We start from the raw sequence: 19,750 nt of genomic DNA on the forward strand, positions 1-19,750 counted from the left end.
GTTTGCCTCTTCCCTGAACTCAGTGAGCTCTGTAGTGTGTCTGTCCGTCACCTGATTTTCTCCAATTCTTTTTTTTTCTTCGAAATCTGAGCTCTCCAAAGGTTTTCCCTTGTGTGCGGAATATTGTGCAGATCCTTAGCAATGCACACAACCTAGGTATGGATTTCACTGCCTTAGCTCTCGCTCCCCAGCCCACATTTCCTCCGCTCCCCAGGGCTCACAAACACCAGTGCCCTCCCTGCTTTGCCCATTTCCCCGCAGTTAACCCTCCTTGACCCACAGTGACCTCTGGGAGGTGGGGGGCAGCATACAGGCTGAGCCCCGAGTTCTAGAACTAGCCCAGCAGGCCGCACACTGCAACCACCGGCCCGGTATTCTCCACCACCTCTTTACTTAAAATAAGCTTTATTTCTGTAAATCTAGAAAATGCAAACTAATCTGTAGGGACACAAGAGGTTAGGGTTAGGGCTTATCACATGTCAGTTGCAGCTCAGAATTTACAAGATATTTAAAAGAAAAATTAGGAGAAAAGTCACGGATACTGTTCAGCAGCAGGCGCTCCCATAGTCTCCGCCTCCGGTAGCCTGCAGAGTCCCTGTGTTTTCATGGAGAGGTCACTGGAGTGACTTCCCAGAGTCCCGGGTTCCCCCTGGGGTCCCCCCTCCCTTGCGGGGGGTGCTGCCTCAACTGTTACTCAGGCTTCTTTCCTCGGTATTGCGTTTCTCTTTGAGACTGCGGGGGCTCGTCTGGGAAAATATTCCTTCATAGTCGCAGAGAAATAGGGCTGTTGAGTTTTCTTGTTTGGGTAAATTACCCATCTGAATTGAACATCATATAATTGAGCCTCCCAAATTCATCTTCTCCTTTTCACAATTTGACAATAATAGGATGTCTTCAGTTAGGTGGAGCAAGTACAACTTTATAAAAGAAATGTAAGAGGAAATTAGAAATAAATGTTTTATGAGACATGCTAGACGTTAGCATGGAAGATATTACTGGGACATTTTCCATCGCTCAGCCTCATCAAGGACACTGGCTTCACACAGCGGCCTTGAAGTTGAGTTGACTGGTACAGGAATTTATAAGCTTCTTAAGACGCCCCAAAGCTCACAGCTGAACAGTGATCCCCGGAGAGGAGAATTTGCTGGTGTTTCTCCAAAGCTCGGCTGTTTAAAATCCAAATGACCCAATGTAGCCTTGCTTATCTCGAGGTAAGTCTCCTTAGCAACCTACCAGCACCCTTAGGATGCTCAAAGAGATACGATTTAACATGGGTGTAAACCGGGGACTGAAGAAACAAAAGACTGTCGTCATGTTATTACAGGCTTCAGGGTAGCCTGTTGGAATAGCCATTTTATGAGTTGCTAGTTTCTCCTTTATCAGTCTCCTTGGACACGGAAAGGCGACGTGGGAGTCTGGGCAGGACACGTTTCCTATGTTGTCTCATGCAGCTCTCATAGCCCCTGCGGACAGTCACTGATGCCCTCACTGGGCTACAACTCGGAGAGACTGAGGCTGGCAGATGTGCAGGTGTTTGTCCAAGGTCACACAGCTAGTGGGTGCCGGAGCAGGAACCTGAAGCCCAGTCTTGCTGATGTATAGTGTTTGCATGGACTTTGTGGGGTTTCTTTAGATTTTTACAGTAAAGAATTCAGTTCTTCAGGACATTTTCTCCGGTGTGTGTTTGGAGCGTCCAGCGCCTTTCCAGCCCTTTCTTTGTGAAATACGCGTTGTACTTCTTTGGCTGAAAAAGGCAGTCAGGAGCTGGTCTCTCTGCCTCCACCCCCACCCTCCTTCCTGGCCTTACACTTGAAGGCTAGAAGGATTTTTCTTAAACAGTAATCTGATCATGTCAGTCCCCGTGGCATGTGGGGAATCACCTTGACGCTCCAAGCGCACTCAGCCAGGCTGCCCTGGAGGTCACGGAACAGAAAAGCTCACAGACCAAATTATGATGTTTAATTATGTTTCATTGCATCAACCTAAAGCATGCAGCAAAAGGCAAGGGAGAGAAATGAGGCAGATGCCCACGCTTAGGACAGTGAACAAGCAGATGGAAAGACTACTCCACCCTCCCCTTCGGTTACACAGCGTCCATGTGTCTCGTTTTCTCTCTGCCATCTCAGCCTTCCCTGCTGATGGGGGGTTAGAAGGACCAGAGTGGAGGCTAAGAAAGGAGACGCAGCAGCGGGGAGGCGTCTGGGGCCATCACACACTCGCCCTACTGGAGAGACGCAAGGGGGAACAGATCTGCCGCAGCTTTAGCTCGTCAGTTAGCCTGGTGACCGGGTGTATGTTTTATCTGAGTGTTTCAAGCAGAGAAAATTATGGAGCCAGAATGGGACCCATGGGTGTTACCAATGGGTTGACCAGTTTAGAGATGACAGCTGTCAGTCAGGCACGGTCTGAGCTTTCTAAATAGTTAAGGTTTACTAGCTGCTTCTCTCCCTTTCTATGTAGAAATTAGTGGCTCGGTCCACGAGAGGTGGCCTGTAAACAGCAGTCGTCAGGTGTTTCTTTGTATTTCTTCTTCAGACAATAATACAGAGAGGACGGGTGGGGTGAGAGGAGGGAAGGAGTAGGAATAGGCAGGGAGGGGGGGCCTTTCAGGAAAACCATCCCTTTGCTTGTAGATGTCATGTTCCAGTTGGGTTTTGTGATGTGATGCCGTCATTTTCGGGATATCTGCCATGATATGAGATGGCTGAAATTCCAGTTTGCTGTGGGCCTTGAGCGTGGGTTTCATAGTCACGGGCATGGTAGGGGGAAAGGTATTTAACACCCTTACCGTTGCTGATGCTTCCTTCGTACGTACTGGCCATTAGTCACTTAAATGTTTTACACACGTCGCCCTGATTGAGCCTCACAAAACCTCGTGAAGCAGTTGCTATGCTTGCCCTCTGCTTACAGGAGAAAGAAATACAGAGCGGTGGTGCATTAAAGGGCTGCGGGGCAAGAGCTTCCATGTGGCCATATTTGATTTAGGTTCTTGGAGTGCTTAGGGTTAACCTGATGAAATAACCAGGTACAATCTGGTGGAATTGGAGTATCCCATGTGCTCTGAAAGGTTATAAAAATTTATACTGGGGCCAGATTCCGAAGGTCTTTGTACGCTTTCTTTGCACCTAGACACCTAGTGGCCTTTGGGATTTTAAGTAGGAGCTGACATGAAGAAATTTCTGTGGACGCATAGTACTTCTGACTACAGTGTGACAGGTTGATAGAGAGGGAGACTGAGAGCACATCTATAGCAATACCTGCTGTGAGAGTGGAGGAGGCCAGGGCCCAGGTAGGGCGGGCCTGGCGGAGAGAGTGCCCTCGGGCTGTACCTAGAAGGCAGAGCTGCCCAGTGTGGCTGTGGCTTGGATACAGAAGGTGAGCGAAAGGGGAGAACCCCGTTTGACTGCCAGCTTGATGGTTTGAGGGGCTGGCTGCTGATGGCCTTGAGAGAGATGCTGGAGGAGAGAAAGGGTTGGCAAAATAAGATATGCGAGGAGATCACCCAGAAAAGAGAGGGAATAGGAAAATGGAATTGAAGAGAGAAATTAAATTGGCAAAAGACAAAAAGTCTGGAATCCTGGGGTTTCCATTTTTAATATTTTTACGGATGCTTCTTGTCAAGTTTAAAATGTGAGAACCATTGACTTAGTAGATCACTCCTTAACAGCTCTGGAAAATCTGAACGTGTCAGTGGCCAGACTGTTCCAAGCCCATAAATGGCATCCCCCTGGGCGAGACGGGCCACTTGTGGTCCTATGTAGATCAGAAACAGAGTATGTTTCACGAAAGTGGAAAAAACAATACAATTTCATGCTTCTAAAAATACCTGCTCGTAAACACTTTTGTATAGTCCGTGTTCTGGCAGCATTTTAATGATAAAAATCTTCAGAGTCTTATTTTTCCAGAAGAGAGATTGACCTCCGAGCAACGGATAGTATTGAGATCTCGCTTAGTCTGTTTCCCCTGGGAGTCTTCCCTGTTTCTCTCTTCTCCCATTTTATTTTGCTTTCTTTTCCCTCTTTGCCTTTCTTTGATTTTATGCACCCAGAAATTAAAGGCATGCCCATTGTATACACTGATTTAATAGTTTAATATTTTTCCCATAGAGCTTGTGTAGGTTATTTCACTGTGAGGATTAACCTTGGTACCTGCCAGCCACCCTTGGTTCATCCCTTGGCTAATGGCGGCCGGGTCGTGTTGTAGTTTAGGGCAAAAATGGAACCAGGCAGCCCAGATTCAAATCCCAGCAATGACTACCCATGTGACCTTGGAAAACTGTCTTAACTTTTTCCCACCTCAGTTTCCTCAAATGCAAAGTGTGGATATGAGTGGGGCCTGCGTATCGGTCGGCCGGGCGCAGTCAGCAGCAGTGCCCAGCGCCTCCGTCAATCTCAGTGGCTTTAGAGACCAAAGCTTTACTTCCCACTCACGTTGCCCATCGTGGTTCTGCTGCAGCTCTGCTCCCTGCCCCCTTCACTTCTGGAACTTGGCTGATGGAACAGCCCCAACCTGCCGCATCTTTTATTTGTAGCAAAGGGAAAAGAGAGCCGGGGGACCCATGTGATGGCTACTTCTAAATCTTCTAAGTGGCCCAAGCCACTCCTGTTCATAATCCTTTGGCTATAAAGTAAGCCACACAAAATTCCTCATCTATTGGGACAGGAAATAGAATCCTCCAGAAAGGATGGTCCTATAAAGAAAAAAGCTGACAGAAAGGGGCAGCAAATAGTGTCAAAAATAATGCAATCAACCACGGCAACCTTATGGGATTGATGTCTTAAAGTAATCACTGTAGGTAAGGCACACAGAGGGGCATTTGGTGACTGGTGTCTGATAAGTAAGGTATATATATTACCTATTCCTAACAGTCTAATGCACATATGAGAAGTTTTTTCATTCATTCTTCAACTTTGAGAATCCACTGTGCATGCCAGGGACAGCGCTGTTTGGAGCTGAGAAGGCTACAGAAATGAAGGTCTTGGCCTCTGCTTGTGGGATCTCTGTGGTCCCGATGAACAAATATGAAGAGAAGAGACTGGTTCATGATTCAGATTTTCAGGTAGAGTAAGTACCCCACCAGCTGGGTACCCGGTGCACCCTCTGTACCCATTCCTCCCACACAGTTGGTTTTTATTTGTTCGGCTCTGAGCTCTGATTACACCGTGTGTGTCTTTGTCTTTGTGTCCCAGGAACACCCACGGCGCCTGCAGAGTAGGCGCTGCACTTTCCAGTCAAGCTCCCCTTCCTTTCTACAGCAGAAGTGGGTGGTCGCTTTACCTCTTCGGTAGGAATAGTTTCCTTCTGCCTGATGCCCCAGGTGATCAGGAATCCAGGGTGCATGGGAGAAGCAGTCAGCGGTCTGAAGTTCACTACCATTCTGTATCCAAAGCATTGCACGGAGGTGTAAATACAACATATGAAAATTCGTGATGTTTGCCAAGGCCGCCGCTTCGCATGCCTTGCCCGAGGCCGCCTTTGACGCATTAGGGCCCAGTTGCATTTAAATCTTACTTAAGAGAAGACAAATACATTTGAATTAAACTACTCTTCATCTATTTTTGTTGATGCCCTGGTTTAAATTTTTTCTCTATGTGCTTGTTTGGCAAGTTTTATTTTAGTGGGTGCCACAAAGAGATGATGTTTCTAGTGAGATGGAGAGCTGTAATTTCTCATGTTTTGAAACCTACATCCACAGTATTTTAGGAGGGAGAAGGGTCATCATCTTAGAGAACTGGGACCAGAATAGGGTGCTCATTCTGCTAATCTACCACTTTGGGGCCCCCCGTTGCACCTACTAGATGTTAAGAGGATAAGAGGGTCACTGGGGTGATGGGGACCATTCTGTGTGGCAACTGCCTCTGTTCACAGTGGGTGATCGGCTGATGCCATCAATCTCATAAGCCGATAGACCTTGTGATTGTCACTCCAAGGAGACCAGCTGCAAATATCACTCCTGTGCCATTCTTACCTTAGACTTGGTACTTTCTATTTTGGGAAGGAGGTGTTGCAAACATGAAGTTTATATAGAAATGCATTTTCACAGGACTCATTGTTCTGAGATACTTTTAAAACCATATCATTATATCTAAAATAAAGTCCTCCATCTGGGATGGTAATTATTTAGAAACATGGAACTTGAAGGGACTTTTGGAATGGAGACCGTATCTCATAGGTTTTTGTCTTGAGTAGACCTGAGCTAATTGAGAGTGATGGTGATCTCCCCTTCTCAAAAGCCCTTCATGGTCCTTGTGGGTCCTCATGGGACCTGATGGTGGAGAGCCCAGTGGCTACACTCAGTGACCTATGCTACTTCTTCACAACCTCAAGAGTTTGGTGAATATTTGGTAATTTACAATGATAGATGCTAAGTCTGCCCTTAGCGGTGATAGGAGATCACAGTTCCCGGGACTCTTTGGACTTCATGGATTTCAGGTAGCTAGGCGTTGATGGGAATACCTCTCTCTGTGGAACTAGGAAACCTGGATTCTTGATTTGATTTCATGATTTAATAGCCTTGTGACCTTGTGAAAGTCACCTAACATCTCTAGGTCACATCAGAGGCAATTGGTATTTCCTACCTCAAGGGGTTGCTGTAATGTTTGAGTTTCTAGGGAGGAAGTGACCAAGTGCTGTGTAAGTGTCCCCTTGGGCTGAGTTCCCTTGATAACAGAGCCTGAGACAAGGACTTGGGTCAGGTGGCTCGTTGGGGAGGGATCCCTAAAAGAAGGAGCAGAAGGAATGAGCAGTGAAGGAAGAAACACCCGTGTGCGTGAGTGTCCACTGCCAAGGCTCCTGCTGCCACCAGGTGGGTGTGGGGGAGACGGAGGGTGTTGTAATGAATGCCTCCAAGAACTGTCTCCTCGAGTGACAGGAGACTGTCCATTAGCTCCATCTTTTCCATCATTTGACAGCCTCCTCTCCTCTTCCCCACTACTTGCTTCTCTTGCCTGTAGGCAAGAAAGGCGCCCCTGACATCAGAGAAGCCCCAGAGCTGGCCTTGCTGGAGGCGGGGACAGTTAGACTGTGTCAGCTGTCTGCTGCTTGCCCGGCTGAGACCCAGGGTCAGCCGAGGGCACTTGGTGCGGGGCACCCAGAGTGTCTGCTGTGAGTGCACACGAGTGTGCTGTATTGACCCCCCACTTTCGTTCCCAATAGAAACTTTTAAACTTCTTTCAGGCTTTATTAGCATGTTCTATTTGTTAGGACGTGGCCCTAGTCTTGTAAATAAATTTGAAAAAATAGAAAGGAAAATCAGATCACGCTTTTCATTACCCTCCTGGGTGGGATTTTCTGTTTCACGTCCCGCAGTATTGTCCCACTCCCTCCAGGGCCTCCACCTGGCCTCCCAGACTCCCTCCTCAGATATCTAGACTGGGACAGCCCGGGGGCCTGACCCTGACGGAGCAGTGAGCACAGAGAGTGGAACCACTTTGCAGACAGACAGACCGGGCCGGGCCCTGAGTCCCATGACTGGGACCTTGACCCGTGTGGAGCTTGGCTCCACCTCTGTGTTTGTAAAGCTAGGAAACTATGTCAGCTCCACGTTACAGAACTGAGTAAGATCATCTGTGCAGAGCCCCTGGCACCTCTTTGTAAATGTTGCTTTCATCCTCATAGCAGCTTCTCAGAAAGCTGTGTTTGTCTTCTGGCTGGGAAAAGTATATTTAAGACGAAAAGTAGTGTCTTTATTTTATTTATAGCTGCTGCCTGGTGTTTTTAGCTCTGCTTTGAATTAGGAATTCGCTTCTAATTCTCTCAGCTGCCAAGTACAACGTGCAAGTCCCCTCTGCTCCCCTTCTTTTACTCCCTCCCCCCTCAATAAACCTACTCTGCCTTTTATTTTTTCATCCAATTCTACGCATTTGCTTATTAGTTCAATTATATGTATTCATGACTCTACTGAATACCTTCCCAAGTTGGTCCAATAATACATTTTATTGCTAAAATACAGCTCTCGGCTCTCTTCTGCTCCCCTTCCTCCATTTCTTTCCTGAAACCTGTTTTCTAATCTGTTATTTAATTCATTCGATTCTGTGTTCCGCTCACTGGTGTTTGTTCTCATGTCTTAGGCACCTTCTTAGTGTAAGGCCGTCTGCTTAGTTCTTGGGGCTTACAAAGCACTATGTACTTCTCCTTCTAAGGGCATAGAGTTGGAGGCAAGGGATATTAAAATAGCTGTGACACAGGCGGCAGAGTGTTGAGTCACAAAGTAGAGGGCCGCTGAATTACCAGAGAGGCTCGCGCTGCAGGCTGGGGAGGTGATGGAGGGACGTAGAGAAGTCATGGAACCACAGGAAAGAAAACTAACGAACGACGTAGCCCGCCTCCCCTAATTCCTATTTAAGGCAAAATATTATTAGGATTAATTAACTGGACCTTTAAATTCACAACCGGACATTTTTTATTCTGCTTTTTATTACAAAGCAGTCAGTTCACAAGGAAACAGACCTAAATTGGAGATTTATTAAGGGGCGCAGGTTTGAGTACATATCCTGGTTAAGGTCTCTCTCGCTCAATCTCTGTCAGCTTCCAAATCCGTGTCTTTAGTGCTAAACAATGAGATCACATAGTCAGAAAGGCCCTATGGCACAAGAACACTTAAAATCATCAAAGGAAGACTAATTTGTATTGGTTATATTATGACAATGGTGGGACAAGTACTTGTATGTTTTAGAAAGATTTTTTTTTTCTTCAAACAAGGGTAGAATCAGTATTCACAAAAGCATCTTTTTGTCTGTCCCTGAGCAAATTGCTTTCATCTCTTGGAAAGTGGCTTCATGGAGAGAGATTATCACAAGAAATCTTGAGATTGTCCTGAGCTCACCACTCTTAAGCAATGCTGTAAATATATGACTTAAGGTAGAGATTTGGCAGCAAATTGGGGGCAAGGTTCTTTCCCATCTTTTGTGGGGTCATTTGTTCCTTCGAAGATACGTCTATCCCAGATTCATTCCATTTCAAAATCGAGGTGCTCCAGTCTCAATTTTACACGGTGATTACAATGTAGAGATCCTATTGATTGGGCTGCCAGGGTTTGCTTTGTAATGTTAGGGGCACGTCTTGCTCCAGTCCCAAGGCACAAACTGGAGAACATAACTGAAACCAGGCAGGAAAAAGGCAAAAAGGAGGGAGGAAGGAAGGCAAGAGAGAAAGACAACAGGGATCCAAAAATCCTGAGTCATTAGTGGGCAGTGGTGGCCCAAGGTGCAAATGCACCTTGAAAATCATGTACGGAGAAAATCGTGCAAGCAGTCAACTTCGGTTCACATTTCTCAGCAGTAGGGAGCTGCTAGGAGATGGTACTGAGTGTGGCAGCTACTAGGTGGGATAGATGCAGATAACAGAAGTCAGCTCCCCCGGCTAATAGAATCAATTGTGTCTGACTTTTTCTGGGATCTTTCCCTTCTCAGTTGAGGGTGCCTCCATCCACTGGGGTTCCCAGACCAGACCTGAAAATCACCACTGATTCCTCTCTTTCCCCCTCCTCCCCCGCCTCTTCCCAAACCAATCTCAAGCTCTGCGGACCCCATCTCTAAAGTACATCCCCAATCTCCCGCCTCCGTTTCTGCAGCTACCTCCCCAGTCCTCCAAGTCACTTTCGTTTCCTGCCTTTGTCAGCGTCCCGGAGCATCTCCTTGTTTCCATTACTGGCCTTTCTTTTTGGTTCAGTGTGTTCATAGCCACCACAATAACTTTTAAAGCTTAAACTACCTCACAGGATCCCCTTGCTTACAACTGCCCTGTGGCTTCCAGTTGCATTTAGAGCAGCATTCAGGTTCCGCGTCGTCTAGGACCTCCTGGATCTGGCCTCTGCCCTCTCCTCCCCCCCCCCTCCTACCACACTGTGCCCCCTGGGCTCCAGGGATGGTGGGCTTCTTGTGGTCCCTCGGCCATGCCAGCCTCATCCTGAGCTTCTCTGTTTCTTCCCGTGGCCTCAGTCTTTTGCATGCTTGGCTCCTTCTCAAATGTACCTCCTCAGAGAAGTCTCCTCTGACCACCTCACCTAACAGCTCTCCATCCAACCAGGTACTCAGAGCAAGAATAGAGAAGCCCCCTCAGGGAGGCCTTTCTGAAATATTCTGTAAAGTAGCCAATCCTTTATCCCCACATCCACGACTTTTCATCCCGTTACCCTATTTTATTTTCTTCATGGAAATCAGCCCTGCCTGAAGTGAGCCCACGTTCTGTCATTTGGGTCTTGCCCCCCCACACTGTCCTGTCTCAAGCTAGACCGAGCTGTGCAAGGGCAGGGCCTTGTCTTCTCCCACACCAGAGTCGCGGCTGGTCCCATGCCAAGGCCCAGTTAACACTTGCTAAATGTCCTGTCTCTGGAATACACTGCCAGGGGCTAGTAACAGCACCGAGTGCACCAGAGGGGCGGAGCGGAGGCTGGTGCACAGGGACCGGCAGCCCACGGCCGCACAGGCGCTCGGCAGCAGGCTCGATGGCACGTCGAATCGTTCAAGCCCAAGAAACGCTGGTCGTGTTTTCTGTGGGGTTCAGCCAGAAGCACGTCCTCCAGGAGGGTGCCTGAGCTCAGGCTGAGTTGCCTGGGTCGCCTGCCTTTCTCGCACAGCTCGCCGGGAGGCGTCTGCGTGGAAGGCTTCCAGAAAGCTCCCTGTGCCCTTCACAGCTGTGGCAGCAAGGATGACAGTGCTTCCTGAGACTTGAGAACTCCAGGGGCATGGCACGATGATCTCTTTGAAATGTTTTGCCAAAATGGATCTTTAAGGAAATATGATTTAAAGTTTTCCAAAGAATATGGATGCTTTTGAAAAAAAATTTATAAAAACAAAACAAAATATCTCTGCCTCTCTGTTGAGTTGTCAACCCAAAGAAAGCCAGAACCTGAATTTTTCTGGACAGAAACTACAGTGCTCCCTTCCTGTTTCCCTGCCCTCCCCTTACCCTTGGTCCCACGCGCCTTCACCTGCCTTCTCTCACCCGCGCGATGCCCTCTGGGTGGAAGACTGGTAAAATAAGTGTTGCTATAGCCCTAATAAAACTCTTGTCACGGCTCAGCTAGCCTGACCCGAGGTGCTGGTGGAAATGAAGGTAAGTTTCCTCTTTTTAAATAATTTTGATGTTCTTTAAACCTATCACAGACATTCATTGTATTTACTTACCATATCATTTAGATGTAAGATCGCTATACCTTTCTAAGGGAGAGAATTTCATATGTTTTCACGCATTGTAGAAATTTGGATTCATGGGAAATAAAGTTCCAAGGGAAATCAAGTTATTGCCCTTTTCTTCTTGCACCAATAGAAAGATGTTCAGGTAAAGCAAAGCGACTTGGTACAGGCCCTGCCCCCTTCTTTCCTGCCCCCCCTCACCCCAAGCAAAAAAATTTTCCAAATGTGACCCACCCACATTTGGAAACAGCACTTTGTGGCGTATGGAAGGAATTTCTACTCCCTGCATATGAGCAAAACCACCTGGGTTGGGGCTTAGAAATGTATTGACAAAGGTGTATATTGGGGTATCTTGTAGTTTTGCTGGTTATATTGCTCCTGGGGGGAATAGCAAATTCATGCACCACGAAGAGCCTGCTAAAAATATAGGTTTAGAGGTAATTAAGATTCACAGTCCACCTTGTGAAGGGGTGGGCCCTTAATAATGCTGAAATCTAGGTTGCCCCACGCACTCCCATCCCCTGCCCGACGTAACAGGGAGCAGCCTGCTGATATCTGAGTTTCATCTCCCTCCTAGCAATCAGCAACAATTTCTCTCTCAAACAGTGCTTTTCTCCTAATTTTCCACTTATAGTTTATTCCTAATTCTGACTTCTTAAAGAAATAGGCCTTCAGAGGGCTCCTGGGCGACAGGGTAAGAAAGCAATCCCGTCTGTCCTTACACTATCTTCCATCCATCAGGGAACCAGACGTCTTCTGTGAGACCAGCCTTAACTGAAGGCGAGGCTGCCGCCCGAGTCTGCAGCGAGACGGGATCGAGAGTGGGCGTTAGGGAGGCATTACACAAGGGGCTCATCGAAGGCCCTTTGCCCTGCCATGACGGACACCTCCACACTCCCACACACTTCTGCCCCCGGACGTCTCCACCCGTGATTTCGCTTCTTTCCTGCAGGTGTCACGACCTGGGACACTCAGCTGCAGGGTGTCAGACCACTTCCTAGTTTCTGTATTTAGATCAGTCGCTGAGGATCTGAGCAGCCCGAAAGGGAATCAGAGGGCTTTCTGTGGTCGATATCTGCTACTTAGACGCTGAACGGAGGAAGCAAGCATCTGCTTCATGTATCCAGCGTGCACCTCGTTGCGGATCAGACTTCCCTGAGCCGCTAGAGAGGAAGGGCAATGCCGGCCCACTGATGGCTTTGCATTCTGTTGTTGCTGCTGCTTTAAGTTCCCACCAGCTCTATTTTAAATTCCCGCTTAAATAGTTTCTCCTTAGCTGGACCATCTTTGACTCACAGGGGAGGGCTTTTTGCATCCACTGTTTTGCTGATGCTGCTTGACTGGCTTTGTGCTAGAATCTTCCGGAGCAGTCTTTTCCTGGGGTCGGTCCTCCTGCTTTTACATCGCAACAGTTTGTACGTTTCCACTTGCAGCCTGGGTCTGCTCCTGCAGCGCTGTGCTGAGCTCATGCTACGCTACATGTCAGATTTGCTCTTCCCCTCTCTTTGCCTGTGTTTCTAGCTAACTTTAAACATCACTTTCTTGTAGGACCAACTGACCTTTTGGCTCCATTATAGATAAATGCTATTGGCCCTCCCCTTTCGGAGGTCAAAGGTTTAACAGAAGCTCACTGAGGTTTCTGTGTTCATTGCTTGGAAGTGAATATAGAATGATACTCATTTCCCTGGCATCTTAATGCGAAGGCTGGGAACCTTTTTCCTACTCCTCGGGTAAGAATGTCGGGGTTGGAGGCATAACATGTAACCAGGCAGTAGGTCCTGGGGGTCTCAGTGACTTTTTCCCATCCTAAAGTTGTAGAGTCAACAGGGACAGTTCAGTAGTTCTGCTTGAATCTGACCGTAGTGGCCATCTCAAGGGCACCAAGGAGAGTGGGAGGACCAGCTAAACGTCGGCAGCCTTTAAGACGCGCTGGGCTGAGTGAAGCTGGTGGCTGACGCGGCCCTAACGCAGCGATGTCCTGAACTGACTGCGGGTGTGGGCACTTCTTCCTCTCGTCTTGTCCCATCATCCACATTAAGTGATGTGCGAAGACTGCGTATGAACAGATGGCCGTCTATGGGAGAGCCTGCGTTTGGAACAGTGCTGCCTCCATAGCCAATATTTTCTATATCTTTTTTCACTTTCGCCTTTTCTATTGAAACATTTGCATGTGGGATAAAGAAGATAAAAACAGAAAAACACAAAGGCAGATCTGTTTATTCTGAGAACATCTGTTCTTGCTTCCAAGTACCCGCGCGATGTGGTCCATTTTCTCCCAGGGCCCAAGCAGCTTGCTCTTGTGAAGGCGACTGCTGTGCGCATCTTGGGCCTGAAATGGATGAGACGGTGAACAGGGCTGTCTAGTGAGTTGAAATGTAGACAACGCCCTGTTCTTAGTGTATACATTTTAGACAACATTAAAGTCAGCCATACTCACGGGGAGAAGCTAAGATTGAGTGCCAAATGGTTTATTATGGAATTATTTTTTTCCTACAGTTAACTGATCTCAAGGCACCATTACCCAACTCAGGGTATACTTTGCTCACTCCAAGTTTCTTCACTGAATTCTCAGCGTTCTTGTGAATTTGGCTTACGCTTCAGGTGCAGGTACATCCTGGAAATTTTTAAGTATAAATCACCTGCTGAATACTTTGCAATAAAATGAGACCTTTTCACTTTGAAAGTCTGTTTATGTTTCAAGAACCACCCCCCCCAAACTTCAACTGCTATTATATCTCTTATAACCTTCATTTAATACAAATACTAATTACTTAAAATTAAAGGGCACAATTTAAAATTACCTAGTTTAAAAGATCTCCACCCAAATACACTCTTTTTTATTTCCTTCCCTACACAGTATATAATACCTTCAGTCTGGGGAATAAAGGAGCTGGTGGAGTGGCTAGTAAGAACTATACAGGGCTGGGCTAAAGTAGGTTTACAGTTGCACAAATAAATAATACAATAATAAATAATAAATCAAGAATAAATTCTGTTTCATGTGTGCACAACTGTAAATCTACTTTTGCCCACCCCTGTATAATGAAGCTTTCAAAATTACTTGGATTAAAAATATATTGACCTTATTTGATGGTTTCCAAATAAATAAAGACCTATGTAGACATCATTTATTCAACGAGCACTCATTAAAGCACCTACTATGTGCCTGGCCCTGTGCCCCTATCTGTTGGAGCCAAATTTATGGTCTTCTGAAACATTTCAAATGCATAATATGCATAGGGGTGTATTGGCCGGTTATGTATTTCATCTTTTTTCCCCCAAGTCGTTTCCAGAGATAGGGCTTTCTATATCTTGAGGATTTAAGCATCATCTTTCTGAATGGGCTCAGCTGTCCATGTAGAGAAAACAAGCTTGGTTTAAGTTCACTGATTCTATGCAGTCTTCCTTGTCTTTTAAATGTACATCTCAGTTCATGAAACTTGAGAGAATGTCATGAACCTTGACATTCTCTCCCCAGTTACTAGCTGGATGGCTTTAATGCCTCCGTATCTATCTTGCCAGCTTTTGCTCCTAAATACCATAATTCCTTATTGCGCCTGATTCTTCCTAGGGTGCACTTGAACTTATCTGAAGCATCTTGAGCATCGATCTTTTGAGACAACTTAGTTTCTTTCTTTATTTGGTGGCACTGAACATTCTTTTGCCCTAAACAGATTCAATTTTAGAATTTTACATTATTTCATTTCTTAGGCTTTTGGATCTTTTTGGAGTATGATGAACAGTGAGATAATTCAGGGGGCCCTCACATTCCCTTCAGGAGCATTATTTATAATGGGTTTCAGACCTTGTTACTATTATTATTATTAATTGTGGTGATTACTATTGTGATTTATGTGGACACTGATGGGGAATGTTAAGTTAAGAGCATATATTACAGAGCTCTTGACTCATCCAGTGGGTGGATACTCTCCAAAAGCCAGACTGGTGTACTAGGCCATAATGACCAAATGATGTTTTAAAATGCATGATGAATTTCCTATATCTTCAAGGAATTCATCTGAAATCTAAGATTTCGGGAAACAAAATGACAGCTGACTCCTGTTTCCTGTAAATGATCACTTACTGCCACTGGTACTTTAAACCTTGTATCTGTAGATAAAGGAGGACGCTGATTTCTTTCACTCCTTTGTCACTGTCCTTTATGTTTGAGTGAGCCTTTTATGGAGAATCCTGTTGAATCAGACTGGGTGGGCTTTGGGTGGGGTGGGATACGATTCCTTGAATGCAGCCAGGTCATGGGCACCAGTGTGGCTTTGACAACTCTGATGCCATGAGCGATACTTTTAGGATGATTCTAATTTTGACACTTACCACCATCCTTAGGCAAAGGACCCGAGACCCTGTATGCGGGGCAGAAGCTCAACGACAATGAGTGGCACACCGTTCGGGTGGTGCGGAGAGGAAAGAGCCTTAAGTTAACTGTGGACGATGATGTAGCCGAGGGTGAGTACAGCTGGAGTGACATTTGTTGCTCATTGCTCGCATAGTCCTCTCGCTCAGTCAGTGCTCCAGGGGTATTTTCCAAACCTTTTATTTGGCTTAACAGATGTCACAGGTCCTGTTCTCTGCTGACATGCTCAGGCAATGCTAAGAAGGTCTTCCTCTATATTTTCAAAATCCCTTTTCATTGTTCTGTATTAAGGAACTGATCAACTACTGTAATTATACATTGATGGATCTCATTCCTTGGGAGAAGAGTATGTGACTGGAGAATAGATGTAGGGTTCTGCAGACCCTTCTGTTATCCAGTTATTCAAAAATCACTTATCAGTCACCCTCTCAAATACCAGTTCCTTCCCTCAATGCACCAGTTGCTCTCTGGTAGAGGGAGATGGATAAACCAGAAGTTCAGAAATAGGTAAAGTAAGTACCTCCGTCAGTGTATGATACTTAGAAGGTGCTGAATACTCAGTTATTTATTTAGTCATTGTTGATTGAGCACCTACTCTGTACCAAGCACATATGGTGGTGAACAAATAGGCAAGTCCTTGGCCTGGTAGAATTTATATTTTAGGAGGGCAGTGAATGTAAAATTCATTCATTATGAAATGCTGAGTTCAGAATGAATGAATCCACACATGGGTAAGAGACCTTCAGAGTCTCATACAAGCAGTATATATTTCTTGAGAGCCTGTTATGTGTCAGAATGTGCTAAGGACTGTAGAGTATAAAAAGGAAGACAAGAGATTACCCCTTTCATCAATGAACCAATCTAGTAGATTAGCTAGGACTCGGGTATTTGAAAATAAGACAAGGAATATAATTTGGGTGGGTAAGATTATAATTGTCCATCAGAAGAGAAGATTATCAGCTGGGGATGGAGATAGCAGGAGTGGTTTGTGAAGGCAGATCTTCAGGCAGAATTTGGTGGGTGAGTATAATTGGTGAGGTTGGGGTGGAAGAGCAGTCATCTTCAAGTGCATCCTCAATGCTGCATCCCATAAATCTCCACTCTCTCCTGTTCCACAGCAGTGCACATCTGTCATCCAGGATTCCTGGATCCCGGGAAAAGAAGACTTGGGGCAACAGGGGTATTATGTAGAATACTGTTGGCATCAGGAGACCTGGGCTCTGATGTCAATTCTTTGCAGGATGCTGGGAAAGTCACCATTTCTGGGCTTTGTCAAATGAAGTCAGTGGCCTAAGCCATTTCTGTGACTAGGACAGTCAGCTTGGGAACAGGAGCCCTGGAATTTAATACCATCTTTGTCACTAAGATGCTTTATGCCTTTAGGGTAGATGCACTGAACTTCTTTTTACTCATGTCTTCATTTTTAAACTGGAAATTCTATTATTGCTAAGGCCCCTTTCAGTATAAAGGTTCTGTGATATTGGTCCTATCATTTAATTTTATATTCACAAGCCTGAGCTCTTTTTACTTCTGGAGTCAGTCATTATAGTAGTGAGCCACATAGGTATGTGTGCAGGTGTGTGTGTGTGTGTGTGTGCAGAGAAGGAGAATCTCTGGGTGGAGGAAGGGCGTGAGGCATATACCCAGTGCCCAGTATTCATTACAGGCTAAGTTCGCTGTCTTACACATGTCGGCTCCTTAAACCTTCTGTCGTTCTGTAGGTTGCCCTGCAAGGTTAGAGTTCTGATTGTCATTTTACATAGGAGAACATGAAACTTAGAGGGAGCTATGTAGTTAAGCTCCAAATTCTCATGTCTGTGTGATTTCACCAAATCAAGCTGCTTACTGGGCTTCATAATCCATCATAAGAAAATGATTTGTTGCTCTGGCTGGTGTGGTTCGGTTGGTTCAGCATCATCCCATGCATTGAGAGGTCCTTTGTTCGATTCCAGGTCAGGGCGCATGCTGGGGTTGTAGGCTTGATCCCCAGTAGGGGGCATGCAGGAGGCAGCCAATACACATTTCTTTCTCATTAATGTTTCTCTCTCTCTCTCTCCCTCTCTTTCTCTCTCTCTACAATCTATTAAAAAATAAAATAAAGAAGAAAAAGGAAAACATTTATCTTACAAAGCAGGGAAAAACATTATGGATGGATTAGGGTGAGGTAGGGAATTCAGGAGGTAGGCTACACTCTCCTCTCCCCCAGAATGAAGACAGAGCCTAAACAACTATCCCCAACCTTCCAAATGTACACAGACCTAACTTAGTAGTGGGAGCTAAGGTTACTGTTCTACAGGCCTGCAGGGCAACTTAGCCTTATGCAATGAATGGCAGCGAAGAGATGTAAGAATGGTTTACTGTTTAGAACCCACAGCCCCCCTTAGTTAGTTATTCAAGAACTCCCCATGAGGTGTTGGTGCGGGAGGAGCCTGCGGAGGCAGCTCAGTCCCACAGGCTGCCAGCTCCTCTGGGTTCAGCGCAGTGAAGCCCAAAGCAGTGCTGTTCGCAGTGTGCTTTCAATAGCAGCCGCTAGATGGCGACGCACCCCAACCTCTCCCAACAGCGAGTCCCTTTCATTTCCACAGGAAATTACAGGTCACGGTGCCCGGAAAGCTATAGCCATAAGGAGCTGCAGAGCTGAGGGTGTAGTAATGCGTATTGCCTCCCTGGGTCATCATTTGTTACAGAAACTTTAGATAAGGGTAATTATAAAGTGTGCTTTCTCTTTCCGCTAATAATTTAAAAGCAGGACTAAACCATGGCAGGCCCAAGTAAGTCATCCAGTAATTTGATATTTGAAATTAATGACGCTCTTTCACTCTCCGCCTTACCCCCTACTTTGCTAATGATGGAAAAAAGCATCCATAAGGATAAAGAAATCTTGGGAAAGAAAGGAGGCATTTTGCTTATGAGCTACAGTCTTGGATTGCTTTTCACAGTGATAAGGGGTTTGGGAATTTTAATTTTAGCTCACGGAAGTCATAAAATCAGGCAATGAAATTAAAATACCACTCAGTCCTCTGTTATTAAGTAGTGTATTATTGGCTTATTTAGTAATCCCTTCCATGCTGTTTAAGGTCCTCCAGGGTGTCAAATTTTCAGCAAGTTTATAGAAATGATGCAAAGAATAGGTCAGACTCATAAGAAATCAAAAGCAAGGAAATAAATATTCCTCAGCCTGGTGGTTTTCATTTATTATAATATAATATATTCCTGGAACTATATTAAGTTCAGTTGGCAGTTAATAAGGATTGATTGATTGATTGATTGGACCTGGATTTCTATTATCAAGAATAAATTAAAAGACTCCCTCACTTGGGTTATACTCCTCACAGTTGGGGCCTAATGCTGCATGAACTGGCCACACCACTCAGAACTTCTTGCTGGTGCAAAAATCCACTCTCTTTGTCCACTCTGGCCCATGTTGGCTTTTCCCTCCCCCTCCCTCACCCCATATTGCACATATGGTACCAAGCTGTGGAAAGCCACTGTCTAAAGTATTCCATGGAAAACTTGCTCCTCACATTAACAAAATATATGAACTAGATTTAGAAAATGTTACTTTAAACAACGTGAAGAGGGCTTCTTTATTGTAAGACTTATTAGGAGCCTTTGCTGTACTAATTCACATTGCTAATCATCTGTAATTAAGTGTGTGGTGTTTGCGAACTTTATTTGGTTCCAGAACTTCTTTTATTAAAGCATTTTACAGCATACACACATGGAAAATGTGGATATTGTGGAGAAAGGGTGTGGGGACAGTGGAGCTGGAGGACTGTGGGCAAACGGTGTACCCTGAACTGAGCTTCCCTTTCCTTTGCCACTGGGAGGTCACGTTGCCTCCACTAAGCCATTTCCATGATTTCTTTGCTATGCTCTTGGCGTTGGCCAGGAACCTCATGTGCAGAAATGGTGGTGATCCAAACTCTGACTCCAAAGTAGATTTCTCAAGTACAACCTCCTTCCCAGACACCCGGGACACTCGCTGCGCTCAGGCCCTTCTGAGGTAGGACATCTAGAAGAGGCAAGAAGTAGTTCCCACTTACAAAGATCTAGTGTTCTAATAAAAGGGAGAAAGCAATAAGTGACATAACCAGAAAACTAACATATTTCAGAGAAAGGAAAAAATGAGTGCTGCATAATTGGTAACAGCTCACAGTTTGAGCACTAGGCACTGCTCTAAGTACTGTCTACATGTTGATGCATTTAATCCTGATAACTTCATAATTATTTCATGGATGGG

The 19,750-nt window shown here is 45.7% G+C and overlaps 1 protein-coding gene across 6 annotated transcripts in view; it reads left to right on the forward strand.

Annotated features, from left to right (window-relative positions):
- The window catches only part of NRXN3 (neurexin 3), a gene marked incomplete at both ends in the record, with an annotated part of 1,307,801 nt that overhangs the window by 540,282 nt on the left and 747,769 nt on the right, over window positions 1-19,750 (forward strand). For all 6 annotated transcript variants that reach the window (XM_081139380.1, XM_081139378.1, XM_081139379.1 and 3 more), the window contains one exon: window positions 15,480-15,599. In XM_081139380.1, coding sequence (XP_080995506.1) covers window positions 15,480-15,599 — 120 coding nt within the window. The remainder of the gene's footprint in view (window positions 1-15,479; window positions 15,600-19,750) is intronic.

Source organism: Miniopterus schreibersii, assembly GCF_964146895.1.
Source record: "Miniopterus schreibersii genome assembly, chromosome: 1".
NCBI classification, from domain to species: domain Eukaryota; kingdom Metazoa; phylum Chordata; class Mammalia; order Chiroptera; family Miniopteridae; genus Miniopterus; species Miniopterus schreibersii.